The following is a 19,830-nucleotide window of genomic DNA, read 5'->3' on the forward strand; positions in this document are numbered from 1 at the left end:
GGTGCACCTTTCCGCTCACTGACTGCTTGAGTGCATGGACAATGCGGTCTTTCACATGATGGTGGAGGGCTGGGATGGCTTTGCGAGAGAAGAAGTGGCGACTGGGTAGGTCATAGCGTGGTACTGCATAGGCCATGAGTTCGCGGAAAGCTGTGCTTTCCACCAACCGAAAGGGCATCATCTCAAACGAGATTAGTTTGGCAATGTGGGCGTTCAAACCCAGTGTACGCGGATGAGAGACTGAGTACTTTCTTGACCTACTCATAGTGTCTGGGAGGGTGAGCTGGACTTGAGAGCTGCATATGGTGGAAGTAGCGGTGGACAGGGCTGACTGAGAGAGGGTTGATGATGGTGATGGAGTTGGTGTTCTTTCTGATGGCCTAGAATCAGTCTTTCATTGATATAACAGTGGGATTCCCTGACTGCTGTGGCCTTGCAACGACACCTCAACATTTGCTGCTGTGCTAACCGGTGGGCTTACAGTGGGGGAAACAATGTAGCGTTGCTGACTACCTTCGTTGTGATCAGTTGCACATGTGGCACTTGAGGTTTGGTGTTGTGTCCACGCTTGCAAGTGCATGCTGGTTAAATGTCTAAGCATGCAACTGGTATTCAAATTTTTCAGATTTTTCCCTCGGCTAAAGGTCTTTGCGCACTTCTTACAGATAACCTTGGCCTGATCATGAGGATTTTGTTCAAAAAAGTGCCACACTGCACTCTTCCTACTTTGGCAGACATTTTGCGGCCTAGCACGCTGTGATCTTTTGACCCTCTGGACAAGCTGTCCAGCAACTCTTTTGATGTTTGGAACCTGTCTTTGGAGTGCTACGGGCCTGCCAGATAACAGCTGTTGCGATGTCGATGTCTGCTGTGGATGCTTCTCATCTGAGCTATTGGAAGCAGCACCCTCTTCCCCCAATGGATGCCAATCTGGGTCAACAACTGGGTCATCCATCACCTCCTCTTCTATGTCATGTGCACCTTCCTCTGTGTCACCGTGTATGGTGGTATAGTGTGCGGGAAGGGGCACCTGAGTCTCATCAGGGTCAGAATCTGGCTGTGTACACTGCAAGGACAATGTAGTGCTCTGAGTGAATGTACCAGCAGAATCATCCATCAGCGGCTGTGCATCAGTGCACTCCATGTCAGATTCATCTTGGCCTGGGTAATTCACCATTTCACTTGATAATCCAGGCATGGTATGTGAAAACAGCTCCATGGAGTAATCAGTAGTATGGCCTGCGTCATCCTTCAATCTTGGTTGGGGTCAAGGACACAAGGAAAGGTGTGGTTCATGAACATGAGCCTCCAATGACGACTCAGTGCTTTTACTTTTTACAACTGAAGAAGAGGAGGCGATAGAGCTGGAGGCTGAGTCAGCAATGTAAGACAAAACTTTTTCCTGATGCTCTGGCTTTAAAAGCGGTTTGCCAACTCCTAGAAAACTAAGCGTTCGAGGCCTTATGTAGCCAGACGATGACGCAGGCTCAACACCTCCTGCATTCGGTCCTATTTTGCTCTTGCCACTACCATCAGATCCACCACCAACACCATCATTACCAGCTGCCAACCCCCGCCCAATTCCACGGCCTCTTCCACCAGCCTTCCTCATTTTTGGTAGAAATGTAGACAAAATCCAACAAACTATATAGTAATGTAAAACAAGGTACAAGGTGTCTATAGGACAGGGGAGATTTTGAATTTCTGCAGACACTTGTGGACACTGGACACTTTTGGATTGTGCGAGGCCCACTGATATCTGAGCGCTATGTGACAGGCTCGATGGCACAGCTGTGACCTAAGTGACTAGAGGATAAGGGAGATTTTGAATCTCTGCACACACTTTTGGACACTGGACACTTTTGGATTGTGTGAGGCCCAATGAATATCTGAGCGCTATGTGACAGGCTCGATGGCACAGCTGTGACCAAAGTGACTAGAGGATAAGGGAGATTTTGAATCTCTGCACACACTTTTGGACACTGGACACTTTTGGATTGTGTGAGGCCCAATGAATATCTGAGCGCTATGTGACAGGCTCGATGGCACAGCTGTGACCAAAGTGACTAGAGGATAAGGGAGATTTTGAATCTCTGCACACACTTTTGGACACTGGACACTTTTGGATTGTGTGAGGCCCACTGATATCTGAGCGCTATGTCACAGGCTCGATGGCACAGCTGTGACCAAAGTGACTAGAGGATAAGGGAGATTTTGAATCTCTGCACACACTTTTAGACACTGGACACTTTTGGATTGTGTGAGGCCCAATGAATATCTGAGCGCTATGTGACAGGCTCGATGGCACAGCTGTGACCAAAGTGACTAGAGGATAAGGGAGATTTTGAATCTCTGCACACACTTTTGGACACTGGACACTTTTGGATTGTGTGAGGCCCAATGAATATCTGAGCGCTATGTGACAGGCTCGATGGCACAGCTGTGACCAAAGTGACTAGAGGATAAGGGAGATTTTGAATCTCTGCACACACTTTTGGACACTGGACACTTTTGGATTGTGTGAGGCCCACTGATATCTGAGCGCTATGTCACAGGCTCGATGGCACAGCTGTGACAAAAGTGACTAGAGGATAAGGGAGATTGGATTGCTTTTAAAAAAGCAGTTTGCGGAGCAGTGGGTAAACAGCAATGCCAGCCTGTCAGGAAGCCTTAAAAGGCAGCCCAACAACCAACACCACTGATACACCACAATATAGCCTCCCCTTGCACTGCACACACAGTGACTGGTGTGTTGTGCAGGCCAAATTGCTAGCAGCAGAAGCAGTTTTTTTTTCTTCTCAGCAGGACAAAAAAAAAAAATTGGGATTGCTTTTAAAAAAGCAGTTTGCGGAGCAGTGGGTAAACAGCAATGCAGGAATGTCAGGAAGCCTTAGAAGGCAGCCCAACAACCAACACCACTGATACACCACTATATAGCCTCCCCTTGCACTGCACACACAGTGACTGGTGTGTTGTGCAGGCCAAATCGCTAGCAGCAGAAGCAGTTTTTTTGTCTTCTTCCCTGCCTAACGCTCTCCATACAGAATCAGCAGCAACCTCTCCCAATACTGAGATCGGCAGAAGTAAGATGGCGGTCGGCGTGCACGCCCTTTTATACCCCCTGTGACGCCCACCAAAGCAAGCCAATCACTTGCATGCCCTTCTGAAAGATGGTGGTGACCCCTGCCTATGTCATCACGTTGCCCACAGTGTCCGTGGATCCTGATTGGCTGAAAAAGAGCGCAAAACAAACTTTTGAAACGCGACTTTGGCGCGTAAGTCACCGACCTCGTGGCCGACCTCATCCTAGGGTCGGGTTTCGTTTCATGAAACCCGACTTTGACAAAAGTCGGCGACTTTTGAAATTTTTCGACCCGTTTCGCTCAACTCTACTCGTTGCATAGGTTACACAGTCTTTTAGAAATGGACGGTTTCCTGTACAAAAAGCATGTGCTTGCTGGCCATCTCTCTGAGGATGGCTGGATCTGGCCAGTTATCATGTCCCTGTGCTTCTTCCATGCAGCATAGACATAGCAGCTTTTGCATGGGAGAGGGCACATTTCAGACCAGCGGTGTGATCTTACCACAAGTTCGAACTGTCATTCTTCAGGAGCACACCACTTCCAGCAACTAGGAAGCTGAGAAGATCGGTGTGCTCCTGCAGAAACAGGGAAATAGCCGGCCACCACTCTGAGGCTGGCTGGATCTGGCCAGCTGTAGTGTCCCTGTGCTTATTCCATGCAGCATAGACATAGCAGCTTTTGCGATGGAGAGGGGCGAGGGCACGTTTCGGACCAGCGGTGTGATCATACCACAAGTTCGAACTGTCATTCTTCAGGAGCAAAAGAGGAACGGTGTGCTCCTGCAGAAACAACTGAAACAACATGGGAACACACCATTAATTTGTTTCAATGCTATTTGAAGACTATGTACATTTTTGCAACCATTTTCATCGATCCAATGCATCTAAATTACAGAAAAAATAGTAGAATTATATTAGTCTCTACAGCTCCCATGTGTTCTTTTATTTTGTATGATTACAGACTATGTTTAGTTTATTACTACAATCACACTTCTATCTCTCCCCTACTTCTTGCTAATGATTGCATGAATAATTTGATTTATTTTCCATATTGTATACATGAGAGTCTGGTGAAATAAGTGACAAACAGTTTCTTTTATCTTAACAGCTATTTCTATGTGATCATTCAAATAACATCTAGTATCCTTCTATGAAAGATACTTCTCTGCGTGGAGATCCAGCCGGTAGGGGGTGAACTTTCTGATAGACTTGTCAGTTTGCCATGCTACCAGTGCTATTAATTAGCTCAAGAAGCAGCCTAGACTCCTGTTTGTCTGGCTTTAATCTAGTCGCTCTTGCCAAGGGTCACTGCCAAGGCTGCAGCTGTTAACCTCTCAGATTCCTGTAATCTCATAATCTATAAACACTCACATGGCAGCTGTCCCATGCAGCCCCTTTGATATGTATGCAGCACTCACTTGTTCTCCTGTAGCCACTCCGATTCCCAGTGGTGCTAAAGCCTAAATAGAAAATAACATCACCTTGAAGCATTTTTAGCAATATTGACCACATAATGATTAGTTATCACACAATATCGTCTTTTACACAAGAGTTAGAAGGTCGACTGGTTTGTCTGATTTATCGGTCGTAATGAAGACCTTGGTGACTCGGTTGTTTAGGCTATGTTCACGCGACTGTATATTCGGTCCAAGTTATCCGTGTGAAAAAAAATTGCAGAGACTCACCAATACAAGTCTATGAGTAGGTAAAATCTATGGGTGCGCAAAAAAAATCAGATACTATACGGCTGATCCGTATTTTACTTGATTTTTATGAACACATGGCAATTCTTTAATGCAGGAAAGTGTATTTGGACTTACTGATGCAAAAAAATATGGATGACATATTGATTGCAGGTGAATGACAATACATATGTTTTTTCTGGATGAAAATTAGACTATTTATACACATGTGAATGTAACTTACTAATTATAAATAATTCCTTAGTTTCTTTGCTTAAGCTGAATTTTTTTTTTAAAGAAAACCACATTTCATTTTACATTAGCCTCTTATCAAGTTTACAAGTACAAACGTAACTTTGAGTTGACAGTGTAATTCCAACATGACACAGGTAGTTGGGTGTGTTCATACTGTCGATACAATGACCTGCACTGACGATTGATATTCAGCAAACTACATATTACAGCCTCATAAAAAAAAAATAAAAATAGGGGGCAGTTTTGTGGCCCCTTCATTAAAGGTTAGGTTAAGTGGAGGGTGCAGAGACTGGTCCCCTACTGATCAGAGTGTAAGGGTCACTCAGGCCATGGTGTAATGTTGGGAGCCTAGGCACCAGTGAAACAGGTAACTTCTTTGGGTGTCCGTGATGTTTCTCCTTTCAGATGTCTCCCATTTAGGCCGCATACCCTCAGATGACATAGGAACCCCAGATGTAAAGCTATAACAAAGAAGGCTTTAGTCCATTTTATCAAAATAAAGTGTACTTTACTGGTGGAACTGGTGAAACATAGAGTAGATAGCATTTTCTGTTCTACACAGCGCGCATCACGTATCAAAAACATTTCAGCAATGCTTGACTTGAATACTCCATTCTTTCTATCTGTCCTTTACTGACTATAGCCCACTTTCAGTGGTACATACTCGTGCCTCTGCCTGCACATTGCCTCTTCAGCCCCACTTCACCAATGCTGCCGCAGGGTTGCCCACAACCCACAGCTATATCACCTTGGGCTCCTGGCTGCACCAACTACAGCTGAGCTCTGCTTACTTATCTGTTCCACTTCCCAGGCTCTAGGGTGTTCTGGTTATATTAAGATCCGTACTACCACGTTATCTAGTACCCCAGTACATTTTACCAGCCTTGCTACCTCAGAAAATCTCTTTGCACTCACTTCCAGTATGCGGCCTAGTGTGTCACGCTCCCTAGGACTGGCTTCACTTCACTACCAACTTCTGACTTCCTTTAATTAGGAGGTAATTCTCTTCTTACTTCCAAAAACTCTTCCTTTCTGTGAGGCTGCTGTCATCTCTTCTGTGCCATACATCTACACTGTTCATTTTTCCAACACAAGTGCATAGAGGGCAATTAATTAAACAACTGCACTATACATCACATCAATATAAAGAAAATGCAGCAATATAACACATATCAGCACTACAAGGTCTTCAGGAGGGTGTTTCTTCTTTTCACAATCTTATAATAGATTGATCGCACATCCTAGCAATATGCCATTAACCAATAATATCTTTAATTTATGAATAGGAAAGTCATTAGCATAAAGTACATTAGTCAACAGTTTGCATATCTGCACTGTGTACCTGTGAAATTGTGCCATGACCTAGTATGTCATCCGGTGATGTAGGCTCCTCAATCCATAGCGGTTTGAAAGCAGCTAATTCTTTTACCCAGGAAATGGCTTCCATTACATCCCATCTCTGGTTTGCGTCAAGCATCTAAAGAAAAATAAAATTAATATTTGACAGATTTTCATTTTCACAAAGAACCTCTGATTATCTATTATTCACAGAACTAGTGCGATGTCACATCAATCAATTTGCTAAACCACTACACATTTTATCACCCGATCAATTCCCCCAAAAAACATTACCACACATGCCACAACTTCTTTAGAAGTTTTCTGCATTTCTTTAACCATTTATTTTTTCATCATATACTGATTCTTTAGACTTTTGTGCTTGCTCTTCATGAGTGTTTACTGGCGTGGGAGAAACATTCCACATCATTGGGAAATTGTGCTTTAAAATAAAATTTAGACTTGATTATTCATAGTTATCACATTTTTTCTCAGTACACCTGCACAGCACCAGGAATGGATTCGCAATTAAATGTGAACTGTGCTTTCAACAAACTTTGCACAAGTTGCAATGTGTTGTCAGGCCAATCCTATAGCCATTATAGGGGCGTCTTCATAATATAGGTTATTCATTTTGTAATGTCATGAAGGTTGTACAGTGTTTGTTGTCCTTTGTTGCCAATCTACTGGTCATTGTTATGTCTTCGTGTATTGTAGCTGTAACTTCCCACTATGCCTCTCTCTGTAATTCCTCCTATCTTGTGCAGTTACATCCTGTTCTTTCTTTCAGTGTCATCTTGCAGAAAAATGCAGCAGAGCCAGAGGAAGGACTGTCCTGTTACCTCTATCTTCCAGCTTACAGAGGGGAAAACTGGTGAAAATGCAAGGTACAATATTATGGCCAAAGATAGTTTTATTCATGCACATAGACATAAAAACTGACATGAAAGCACAAGTACCCTTCAACCCCTTAACAACCAGAGGTATTTTTGGTTTTGCATTTTCATTTTTTGCTCCCCCTAATTCCCAGAGCAATAACTTTTTTATTATTTGGTCAAAATAACCATGTGAGAGCTTGTTTTTTTTGCAGGACAAGTTGTACTTTTGAACAACACCATTGGTTTTACCATGTTGTATACTCGAAAACGGGAAAAAAAATTCCTAGTGCAGTGAAATTACAAAAAAATGCAATCCCACACTTTTTATTTTGCTTCTTTACTAGGTTCACTAAATGCTCAAACTGACCTGCCTTCATGATTCTCCAGATCATTACAAGTTCATAGACACCAAACATGTCTAGGTTCTTTTTTATGTAAGTGGAGAAAAAAAATTCCAAACTTTGTTAAAAAAAAAAAAAAAAGTGCTATTTTCCGAGACCCAGAGCGTCTCCATTTTCCGTCATCTCGGGTTGGGTGAGGTCTTATTTTTTTGCACGCCGAGCTGACGTTTTAAATGATACCATTTTGATGCAGAAATTATCTTTTGATTGACTATTATTGCATTTTAATGCAATTTTGCGGCGACCAAACAAATGTAATTCTGGCGTTTTGACTTTTTTTTCTCTACACCGTTTAACAATCAGGTTAATCCTTTTTTTATTGATAGATCGGGCGATTCTGAACACGGCGATACCAAATATGTGTGTTTGATTTTTATTTTATTTTGAATGGGGCGAAAGGGGGGTGATTTGAACTTTTATATTTTTATTTTTTTATATTTTTTAAAGCATTTTTTTCACTTTTGGCATGCTTCAATAGTCTCCATGGGAGACTAGAAGCTGCCATAATCTGATCGGCTCTCCTACATATAGGCAATGATCAGATCACCTGCATGTAGCAGAATACCTCACTTGCTATGAGCACCGACCATCGGGTGGCACTCATAGCAATCCGGCACTGACAACCATAGAGGTCTCCAGGCGATCTCTGGTTGTCATGCCAACCCATCTGTGACCCGTGATCATGTGACAGGGGTCACTGATGGGCGGATTTCCGGCACGATTACCCTGAAGCACATGTTAAATGCCGCTGTCAGAGTTTGACAGCGGCATTTAACGAGTTAATAGCCGCGGGTGGATCGCAATTCCACCCGCAGCTGTTCTGGGCACTTGTCAGCTGTTCAAAACAGCTGATATGTGTCTGGAAAAATGTAAGCTCACCGCTGGAGCCCACATCAAATTTCAAGAACCTAAAATGCACTCTAACCTTTCAAATTAACTTAATGTGGCCATCTCTTAATTTTTTAATACAAATGTCCAACTGTTCAATGTTTCTGTCCTTTTTGCATAACTTGCAGTTCTCTAACAAGGAGCTTGATGGCAAAATTCATAACAGGCGTTTGATCCATGAATCGCCTAATGAATTTTAGGATACAATTAGAATTGGTATTAAAAAGTTCTCCACATCATGCTGTTCATATTTTGACATCAAGGAGACCGTACGACTCCTAACAATTGATAAACAGTACTTTGCCATTGCGAGGCTTCAAGCAGGATGTTCTCAGATGGAAGTGGCCACTAAGCTTACAGTGTCACAGAGCCATCATCAGGTTGCAACAGAGATACTGAGTACTTGAAGATTCACAGAAATGCAGAGAAGTGGACGACCTTTGCCAACATCCCACACTGATGACCGCTTCATTGTGAACCATGCCTTTAGGAACTAGATGATAAATGAGACACAACTCCAGGCACATTTACAGGAGGTGTAAAGCACAGAAGCACAGGCATCATCATCTTGCATGGGCCAGGGGGCATCTACGCTGGACGCGGGACCAATTTGAGATGGAGCAGAAATGATGGCCGCCAACGATGTTGGAGACGTCAAGGAGAGCGCTATGCGTCAGCCACTGTTGTCACCAGACGAGCCTTTGGCGGTTGTGGTGTTCATGTGGGAGGTGTGTCTAGTCAATGCCTATTTCTGAATGGTACAGTGACAAGCCCCTAGTGCTTAAATATCATCATTAATCCAGTTATTGTGTCTCTGCACAAACAGATGACAATGACAATGCTCTGGCTCATCAAGGTCACATCATTAGGGATTGTTGCTGGTGACTGGGGTACCTCAAATGGAACAGCCTGCATTTTCTCCAGACCTGAATCCCATTAAAAAAACCTATGAGAAGACCTCAGTCACCATGTAGAGGCTTGGAACTCTGTACCCCAGAACCTCAATGTCATGAGAGCTGCCCTCTAAAAAGAGTAGGATGCCATGCCTCAACAGACAGTAACTTGACTTGTGAACAGCAGAAGAAGTTGTTGCCAAGCTGTAATTGATGTTCAAGGCCACATGACAAGTTGAGACATTGACATTTTTTTGGGGGGGTATACCACTGTTTGCTTTTGTTTCAATAAATTGTTTGAGATAAGGAAATCTTCATTGCATGCTTCTTTCAATATAAAATATCACTGTAGTATGATTTTTTTTTTTTACGTTTTCCATAAAACTTAACAAAAAGTCAAATATCACTTTTTGTGAGTAGTGCATGTTAACTTGTACATACCAGTTTATTATCAGGCCCAATCATGTCCCGAATAAGTCTGCATCTTCTCATGTCATCGTGTAAATCAGCCCCAACTTTTACTTTAAACCTAAGAATGTATGTAATACAGAGAATGACTGGAAACATGCATGCATCATACCTACATATTCACATGAATTAGAGATGACACACAATAATACTAATTAGTCACAGCATCTTGGTAAAGAGCAAATTAGCATGGCAAATCCTGGAAAACAATTTTGAAATTATATCAAAAGCACATGCATTTATTGCAATCAACTACAATGAAATATTCTCATCAATTTCAAAGATTCACTTGTATCAAGTATCATTGTTAGCATACTGAACACTTTATAACTATGGTATATGGAATGTAAACTTAAGCATAAAAGTGTAGGTTACATTATCCCCATCAGAATAAGTCAAGAATTGGTGGTCATATATCACTGCAGTATAAAAGGTTCATGAATTTATTTTTCTATACAATAGATAGGCTCGATTTATTAACCAGTAGAAGTATTACTTTCCATATGTCTTCACGTGTGCACTGTTGCTTCTTCTTTGAGCTTTCTTCTTTCTAGAGGGCAGTGCACTCCTGAATTAATGAAAATTTGGACCAGCAGCATGGACAGAACGCTCTCTGAAGCTGCAAGCAGAGTCAGCTTTGCCTCTGCAATATCGAAGGGACACTCAAGCTAGCTGAATAAAGCCCGGTTCAGAGTAGCACTGGTAAGGTCTATGGAAAAGAGCTTGTAAGCGCTGTGGTCCCTGCATAAAAGTGGCCATTACTGATAGTATTTGCAATTTTACACACTTATGACCTTTTTAACTAAATAATAATACTCACCGTGTCCAACCTTCCTTTAGTGCTTCAGCACACAGCTGCAACATAAGAGTGAAAGGAAAATTACATTCAGAAAATTATATCTAAGTGAATAATCTAGAAGAGTCCACATATTAATAATAACTTGGAACTCAAACCTTGTGAAGCTGCTGGTCTGAGTAGCCCAGCCAGGCACAAGATGTAGTGTATGCTGGGTATCCGTTCTTTACCATGTATTCCTCTACAAAATAAGCACAGCTCTCTGATACTACACAAAGAACATGCAATCTTTCGTGGTACTATAGTATTGCTCCACAGTGCTCTCTATATAAGAATATAGCCAATTTATCATTACATTAGTCATCTCATGTATAGGCAAATATAGGCAACCAACTATGGTCTACGAAGAACTCAACAGTTTTTTCCATACTATTGGAAATCCTCTTGTATATAGATGTATGGTTGTCATGTATTTGGTTACAGTGCAAATGAAGACTCATATGACACAATTGTCAAGGATGTGTAAATCTAGAAGTGGGAAACAGAGCACACATAACGGTGAAACCAAATGGTGGGAGAATAGGAAAGTGATGGTTGCGCTCACCTGATGAAGTTATGAGAGGCACAACTCCTCCGTAGGCATGAAGAATTTAGCTGCTGCTGCCCCGTGGCTGACGGATAAAGCCTCCAGAAGAAATGGGATCCAGTTGAATAAACACGTGGGTGGCCTTCGATGCTGGAGTGAATCAATTTTTCAGAAAAGATGATGAGGAAAAGGCTTTTTATTCACAACGTGTTTCAACGTCTTTTTCAATTGAAAAAAATAAATGTGTTTTTTTCACGTGACAGACACTGGTACTGCGTTGAAACACGTTGTGAATAAATAGCCTTTTCCTCCTCATCTTTTTTGAAGAATTGATTCACTCCAGCGGCAAAGGCCACCCACGTATTTATTCAACTGGATACAATTGTCAAGGATATCACACAAGCAATAGGAAAATCGTAGCCCCTAAGTAGATTGATGAGTCCAAAGTCAGGTTGGAGTTTAAAAAGTTAGAGTGAAGTGGAGATTACTTCTCTTTTACCTCTTGTTTCTTGTGTTTGTTTTCCATTTCGAAGAATTTCTGCAAAGTAAAATGCAAATTAAACCTTCTCTGAAGGTAAAAGCTAATGATTTTATTTCAAGTTTAAGAATGAGGCTTACCAAGTGCTTGAGCTTCGGTCAATACATCTGTAATATATCTAAAATCAATACAAGACACCAACTGTTCTGGAGCCTGCCAAGAAAAATGGATTGTAAATGACACCATTACCATGCAATTAAAAACGGTGACTAAATTGCTTTATTTTCAACAAACTAACCATTTATATTGTGGATATATTGTAATGGTTTAGAAGCAGCTCACTTCTCTGCAGCCTACTCCATTTACTAGCTGTAGTTTTTTTGCTGAATTAGTCCACAAAATAACAAGTTTCTCAATGTGATCTCTACTTCTCAGTACAAAATAACCTTCATTTTCTCCTGCTACTATGAATTAATCAACTGATTCTTGTCAGAAATTTATTCATCTATTTCATGTAGTTGAATTGAGGAGTCCATGTTAACATTGTGAAAATGTGAAAAACAATTGAAAGAAGTGGCAAAAATTCCAGAATCGTATGAACAGCCCAGTATCGCCTACATTTTTTGCTAAGTGTAAGATAACAGTATTTAGTAGAGGTTGGAAGATAAGAATACTAGTGACATAAACAAATTGCTAAAGGCAGTGACTTAAGGTACTGTCACACTAAGCGATATCGCTAGCAATATCGCTATAACTTGTGACATTATAGCAATATTGCTAGCGATATCGCTGTGTGTGATACTTACCTCCGACCCGCTCCCCCGCTGGTTATCACTGATTGCGCGAGAACATCCAGGACTGTTTCTCGTCATCAGCTTCCTGCGGCGCTTCCTGTGGAGAGACGAGCGACGAGCGTGGAGCCGGGCGGGAGGACGCAGGATCGCCTAGTGTGACAGGTAAGTAGCGACCCCCGTCCCCAGCGATGTTGCTGTGAGATCTGCCTGTGTGGCAGCTCACTAGCGACCACTTAGCGATGTACCAGCGATCCTGACCACGTCATATCACTGGTCGGGATCGCTGGTACATCGCTAAGTGTGACAGTACCTATAGTGAGGTGGTAGAACAAAGGGCATGTGTCAGGGTGCATCCATCAAGAGTGCGCCGTTAAGTTGCCTAATTCGGTGGTCTGAGCTGAGATGTCTCACAGTAGTATTCAACCATTCTCAGCCAGTTGTTAAACTGCCAACCATCTCAAAGAAAAAGTAAAAGACTGACACCCTGCAGTGAACTGTACTCACGTCTTTCAGACACAAGTACAATTGAAGCTCTGACTGCCAGCACTTCCATGCGCAAGGCAATGTACAGCAGCAAGATGAGGTCAACTGATCATGCTACCAGCATCACTTCTGTGCTACAAAGAAGTTGTCGGAAAGGTAAGCACGACAGTTGAACCGAAGCCATAGAGACGTTGTATTAGAAAGAAATAGTATGAGGGGGCTGTATGGGGTGAAGCGTGGGGGGAACAGTATAGAGACTGGGCAGTTCGAGGTGAACAACTGTGAGGGGACAGGATGGGGTTCAGTATAGACAAGGGACATCGTGGGACAAAGTATGCAGGACAGAGTATGAAGAAAGGGGAGAGTGTGAAAAGGGGGCACAGTATAGAGACTGGACAGTATGGAGGGATTACAGTATGAGAAGACAGGGTGAAAAGTGGACCCAGTATAGAAAAGGAGCAGCGTTAGAGGGACACTGAAGATAGGGAAATTGTGGCAGTTATAGCTAATAAGGGCAGACAGTGTATCAGTGGCATGTAACATTTTGGGCACCTCTGGTCAAAATTACTGTTATTGTGAACAGTTAAGCAAGTTGAAGATGCAATGATCTCTAAAGACCTAATGTTGAAGATGACACATTCCCTTTGTATTTTTGGTAAAAAAATATATATATTTTTTTCATATTTTACAGTTTAAAAATTAAGAAAAGGAAAATAGGCCAATGCAAAATTTTGGGCACCCTGCATGATTAGTACCTAGTAGCATCCCATTTTGAAAGTATCACAACTTGAAAGCACTTTTTGTAGCCAGACAAGAGTCTTTCAGTTCTTGTTTGAGGGATTTTCATCTATTCTTACTTGGAAAATTCTTCCAGTTCTGTGAGATTCTTGGGTCGTTTGGTATGCACTGCTATTTTGAGGTCTAGCCACAGATTTTCAATGATGTTCACATCAGGGGATTGTGAGGGCCATTGTAAATCCTTCAGCTTGTGCTTTTTGAGGTAGTCATTTTTGGATTTTGAAGTGTGTTTAGGATCATTATCCATTTGTAGAAGCCATCCTCTTTTCAACCTCCTTGTGAAGTCCATGTTTGATATCCGTCGCCGAACATTAGGTGTTTACCATTTTGGGTTTGCCCATTTGTATAGCTCAGTTGTTCTCTCACTATGCCAACTGGTAAGGTGACTAGCACAGTTAGGCCGGAGTCGCACTAGCGTATAACACGGCCAAGTGCTATGAAATAAAACATTGGATTGCACTCGGCCCAGTGTTACTCTATGGGGCAGTGCACATCTGCGATTATTTTCTCATGATGATTCGGTTTTAGAGAACAATCACAGCATGCTGCAATTGGCAGTGAGACTTGGCTCACTCGCACCAATACAAGTCTGCAGGTGCGTGTGAAACATCGGACTGCACTTGGATGTCATATATACGCCAAGTCAGGCCATTGAAGAGATGGAGAAATTACTTTCTCCGTCACCTCCGCAGCTGTGCTCCAATTCTGTCATGTGAGAGGATCGGAGAACAGAGCACGGACATTCGGATCACACTCGCAGCAGAGCTGGAGCCGAATATCATTAGCATATCGCATCTGATGCTCTCAAGATAGTCAGTCTGTCTCCGGCATTAGGAAGAATCTCCGAATGTAGTACCAGAGATTATGGCAGTAAAGACAGAAGTAATTGGTATGCTATCACCAAAATTGGTACCGAATCTGACACTAAGATACACAGTGATTAGAAAAAGAAATGGAAAACTCACCATATCAACTAACAGCTTCCAAAGAGGCTAAAAGAATAATAATAACATGGTAATCAATATTAATATGTAGCATATTTTACAGCAAAACATATATATACAGTGGGGCAAAAAAGTATTTAGTCAGTCAGCAATAGTGCAAGTTCCACCACTTAAAAAGATGAGAGGCGTCTGTAATTTACATCATAGGTAGACCTCAACTATGGGAGACAAACTGAGAAAAAAAAATCCAGAAAATCACATTGTCTGTTTTTTTTTCATTTTATTTGCATATTATGGTGGAAAATAAGTATTTGGTCAGAAACAAAATTTCATCTCAATACTTTGTGATATATCCTTTGTTGGCAATGACAGAGGTCAAACGTTTTCTGTAAGTCTTCACAAGGTTGCCACACACTGTTGTTGGTATGTTGGCCCATTCCTCCATGCAGATCTCCTCTAGAGCAGTGATGTTTTTGGCTTTTCGCTTGGCAACACGGACTTTCAACTCCCTCCAAAGGTTTTCTATAGGGTTGAGATCTGGAGACTGGCTAGGCCACTCCAGGACCTTGAAATGCTTCTTACGAAGCCACTCCTTCGTTGCCCTGGCGGTGTGCTTTGGATCATTGTCATGTTGAAAGACCCAGCCACGTTTCATCTTCAATGCCCTTGCTGATGGAAGGAGGTTTGCACTCAAAATCTCGCGATACATGGCCCCATTCATTCTTTCATGTACCCGGATCAGTCGTCCTGGCCCCTTTGCAGAGAAACAGCCCCAAAGCATGATGTTTCCACCACCATGCTTTACAGTAGGTATGGTGTTTGATGGATGCAACTCAGTATTCTTTTTCCTCCAAACACGACAAGTTGTGTTTCTACCAAACAGTTCCAGTTTGGTTTCATCAGACTATAGAACATTCTCCCAAAACTCCTCTGGATCATCCAAATGCTCTCTAGCAAACTTCAGACGGGCCCGGACATGTACAGGCTTAAGCAGTGGGACACGTCTGGCACTGCAGGATCTGAGTCCATGGTGGCGTAGTGTGTTACTTATGGTAGGCCTTGTTACATTGGTCCCAGCTCTCTGCAGTTCATTCACTAGGTCCCCCCGCGTGGTTCTGGGATTTTTGCTCACCGTTCTTGTGATCATTCTGACCCCACGGGGTGGGATTTTGCGTGGAGCACCAGATCGAGGGAGATTATCAGTGGTCTTGTATGTCTTCCATTTTCTAATTATTGCTCCCACAGTTGATTTCTTCACTCCAAGCTGGTTGGCTATTGCAGATTCAGTCTTCCCAGCCTGGTGCAGGGCTACAATTTTGTTTCTGGTGTCCTTTGACAGCTCTTTGGTCTTCACCATAGTGGAGTTTGGAGTCAGACTGTTTGAGGGTGTGCACAGGTGTCTTTTTATACTGATAACAAGTTTAAACAGGTGCCATTACTACAGGTAATGAGTGGAGGAAAGAGGAGACTCTTAAAGAAGAAGTTACAGGTCTGTGAGAGCCAGAAATCTTGATTGCTTGTTTCTGACCAAATACTTATTTTCCACCATAATATGCAAATAAAATGAAAAAAAAACAGACAATGTGATTTTCTGGATTTTTTTTTCTCAGTTTGTCTCCCATAGTTGAGGTCTATCTATGATGTAAATTACAGATGCCTCTCATCTTTTTAAGTGGTGGAACTTGCACTATTGCTGACTGACTAAATACTTTTTTGCCCCACTGTATATATACTTCTCTCCATTTTCTGTGGCTGACAGGACATGAAGGAGCACTAGTATGTATTTGCATCCAACAAGGAGCTGCAAACAATGCCACTACTCTACCTTTGATTAATATTGGCTCTAGTCAACTAATGCAAAATGTAACATCCTTGTAATATGTATTAATTTTTAATAAGTAAAGAATGGAAGACCGTGCTAACTGTAAAATATCCTAACAAGTAGCGGTACACTGTGTATACCACCTCAAAAACTCGCACACCCTCGCAGAAATCTTCAACACCTCGATCTACACTCACTGTCTGAATCCCTCCTCCCTCTTACAGACATAAGTTCCCAGCACAATGCGGATGCCGCTGCCGCTCTATATAACACCACAACAGCTGTAGCTTTGGAATCAGTTGCCCCTCTCAAACATACCAAAGCTCGCAAAATCAACAGACAGCCCTGGCACACCAGTCTGACCAAAGAACTGAGGCGGACTTCCAGGGCTGCTGAGCGGAGATGGAAAAAATCCCTCTCCAATGAGGACTTCATCACATTCAAACAGTCCCTCACTACTTTGAAGGCCACACTCGCTGCAGCAAAACAAACCCACTTCTCATCTCTCATATCCTCCCTGTCTCACAACCCTAAACAGTTATTCAACACCTTCAATTCTCTCCTCTGCCCCCAGCACCTCCTCCCTCTCCACTCATCTCAGCTGAAGACTTTGCCTCATTTTTGAAGGAGAAGATTGATAACATCAGAGACAGTTTTGGTCAACAACCCCGAGTGCCCTCCCTCCTACCTGCCCTGCCCTCCTCCCCCAAAACCAACTTCTCCACCATTACAGAAGATCGACTATCCACTCTACTCTCAAGATCACATCTCACTACCTGTGCACTTGACCCGATCCCATCCCACTTCATCCCAAACCTCACCACAGCCTTCATCCCAACCCTAACCCATCTCTTCAACCTATCACTAACAACTGGTGTTTTCCCCTCAAGCTTTAAACATGCCTCAATCACACCTATCCTCAAAAAGCCCTCTCTTGACCCATCCTCTGTATCTAGCTATCGCCCTATATCACTTCTCCCCTATGTCTCAAAACTACTGGAACAACACGTCCATCTTGAGCTATCCTCCCACCTCTCTTCTTGCTCCCTCCTTGACCCCTTGCAATCCGGCTTCCGGCCACACCACTCCACTGAAACTACCCTAACTAAGGTCACCAATGACCTACTAGCCGCCAAGGCCAAGCGACACTACTCTGTCCTCCTCCTCCTGGACCTGTCCTCTGCCTTTGACACACTGGACCATTCCCTATTACTACAGACCCTCTCATCTCTTGGTATCACAGACTTGGCCCTATCTTGAATTGCGTCATACCTAGCAGACCGGACATTCAGCGTCTCCCATTCACACACCACCCCCTCACCGCGCCCCCTATCCGTCGGAGTCCTGCAAGGTTCAGTCCTAGGGCCCCTGCTTTTTTCCGTTTACACCTTCGGCCTCGGACAGCTCATAGAATCTCATGGCTTTCAGTATCATCTCTATGCTGATGACACACAGATCTACATCTCTGGACCAGATATCACCTCCCTACTAAACAGAATCCCTCAATGTCTGTCTGCTATTTCATTCTTCTTCTCCGCTAGATTTCTAAAACTTAATATGGACAAAACAGAATTAATCATCTTTCGCCCATCTCACGTGACCCCCCCCTATCCATTAAAGTAAACGGCTGCCCACTCTCTCCAATCCCACAAGCTCGCTGTCTTGGGGTTATCATTGACACTGACCTCTCTTTCAAACCACATATCCAAGCCCTTTCCACTTCCTGCCAACTTCAACTCAAAAATATTTCACGGATCCGTACATTCCTCAGCCAAGAATCTGCAAAAACCCTAGTCCATGCCCTCATCATCTCCCACCTTAACTACTGCAACCTCCTGCTCTGTGGCCTCCCCTCTAACACTCTCGCACCCCTCCAATCTATTCTTAACTATGCTGCCCGACTAATCCACCTGTCCCCCCGCTATTCCCCGGCCTCTCCCCTCTGTCAATCCCTACACTGGCTCCCCATTACCCAAAGACTCCAGTTCAAAACCCTAACCATGACATACAAAGCCATCCACAACCTGAGTCCTCCGTACATCTGTGACCTAGTCACCCGGTACTTACCTGCACGAAACCTCCGATCCTCACAAGATCTCTTTCTGTACTCCCCTCTTCCCACAATCGCATACAAGATTTCTCCCACGCATCCCCCTACTCTGGAGCTCTCTACCACAACATATCAGACTCTTGCCTACCATGGAAACCTTCAAAAAGAACTTGAAGACCTACTTCTTCCGAAAAGCCTACAACTTGCAGTAACCACCGATCCACCAAACCGCTGCACGACCAGCTCTACCCTCGCCTACTGTATCCTCACCTATCCCATTGTAGACTGTGAGCCCTCCTGGGCAGGGTCCGCTCTCATCCTGTACCAGTCGTGACTTGTTTTGTTTAAGATTACTGTACTTGTATGTATTATGTATACCCCTCCTCACATGTAAAGCGTCATGGAATAAATGGCGTTATAATAATAATAAATAATAATAATAAGGTACATAATGCACATACGAGAGTTTCCACAGATAAACTAATACATGGGGACAGAGATTTGGGCTTATCTACTGTATATTGGAGGTGAATCCCAGCTCCTTCCGTGTATTAAATGCAGGTGTTCAATGGATAGAGATAGATGATGGAAGAAATGCTGGTGTGGCTCAAATGGATGTACCAAATGTTGAGCCAGTAACGTCACACACTGGATCCGGCAAAACGTTTGGTTACCAGTAATGCTACCAGCTGGGGCTTCGTGGTTGCACACTGCAGTGCACACTTGTGATAGACTTTGCTTTTGGGGACTGATCAATGCGGAACATCACTAGGAATGCCCCATTTGGGCTACACCAGCATTTCTTCCATCTTTTATCCCCATCCATTGAATACCTGCGTTTTATGTCTTTGGATGTTCTTGTATGCATTTTATACCATATCCATGTGTACACAGTATACCACTATTTGTTAGGATATTCTAGAGGTAGTGCGGTCTTCCATTCTTTGCTTTACTGATTATTTCTACATAAGGGGTCTTGTGCAAAAACCACCTGTTTGATCATGTGCAGCTACTGTAATATAGTTGCAGTTTTTTTATATCATTCTTAGAAGGCGCGAGCGTATCTTTATTTCATGTATTAATTTTTCTGTATTATATACCGATAATAGGTTTTTTTGTTATTCACATTGTAGAAATAAATCTATCATGGCTTGAAAGCCATCAGCAAGCTGGGCCAAGCTGATCATTTATTGT

General features: G+C 42.9%; 1 protein-coding gene across 3 annotated transcripts in view; it reads right to left on the minus strand.

Moving 5' to 3' along the window:
- The window catches only part of ENOSF1 (enolase superfamily member 1), a 57,840-nt gene that overhangs the window by 17,301 nt on the left and 20,709 nt on the right, over nucleotides 1-19,830 (minus strand). For all 3 annotated transcript variants that reach the window (XR_012221270.1, XM_073550873.1, XM_073550872.1), the window contains exons 5-12: nucleotides 14,786-14,812; nucleotides 11,886-11,958; nucleotides 11,767-11,805; nucleotides 10,840-10,922; nucleotides 10,706-10,740; nucleotides 9,859-9,946; nucleotides 6,362-6,496; nucleotides 4,501-4,542 (exon numbers count right to left, since the gene is read on the minus strand). Coding sequence is in view for 2 of the 3 variants with exons in the window: in XM_073550873.1 (XP_073406974.1) it covers nucleotides 4,501-4,542; nucleotides 6,362-6,496; nucleotides 9,859-9,946; nucleotides 10,706-10,740; nucleotides 10,840-10,922; nucleotides 11,767-11,805; nucleotides 11,886-11,958; nucleotides 14,786-14,812 (522 nt within the window). In the remaining variant the exon portion in view is untranslated. The remainder of the gene's footprint in view (nucleotides 1-4,500; nucleotides 4,543-6,361; nucleotides 6,497-9,858; nucleotides 9,947-10,705; nucleotides 10,741-10,839; nucleotides 10,923-11,766; nucleotides 11,806-11,885; nucleotides 11,959-14,785; nucleotides 14,813-19,830) is intronic.

This window comes from Dendrobates tinctorius, unplaced genomic scaffold (assembly GCF_039654945.1).
Source record: "Dendrobates tinctorius isolate UK_male_01 unplaced genomic scaffold, ASM3965494v1 ptg000171l, whole genome shotgun sequence".
NCBI classification, from domain to species: domain Eukaryota; kingdom Metazoa; phylum Chordata; class Amphibia; order Anura; family Dendrobatidae; genus Dendrobates; species Dendrobates tinctorius.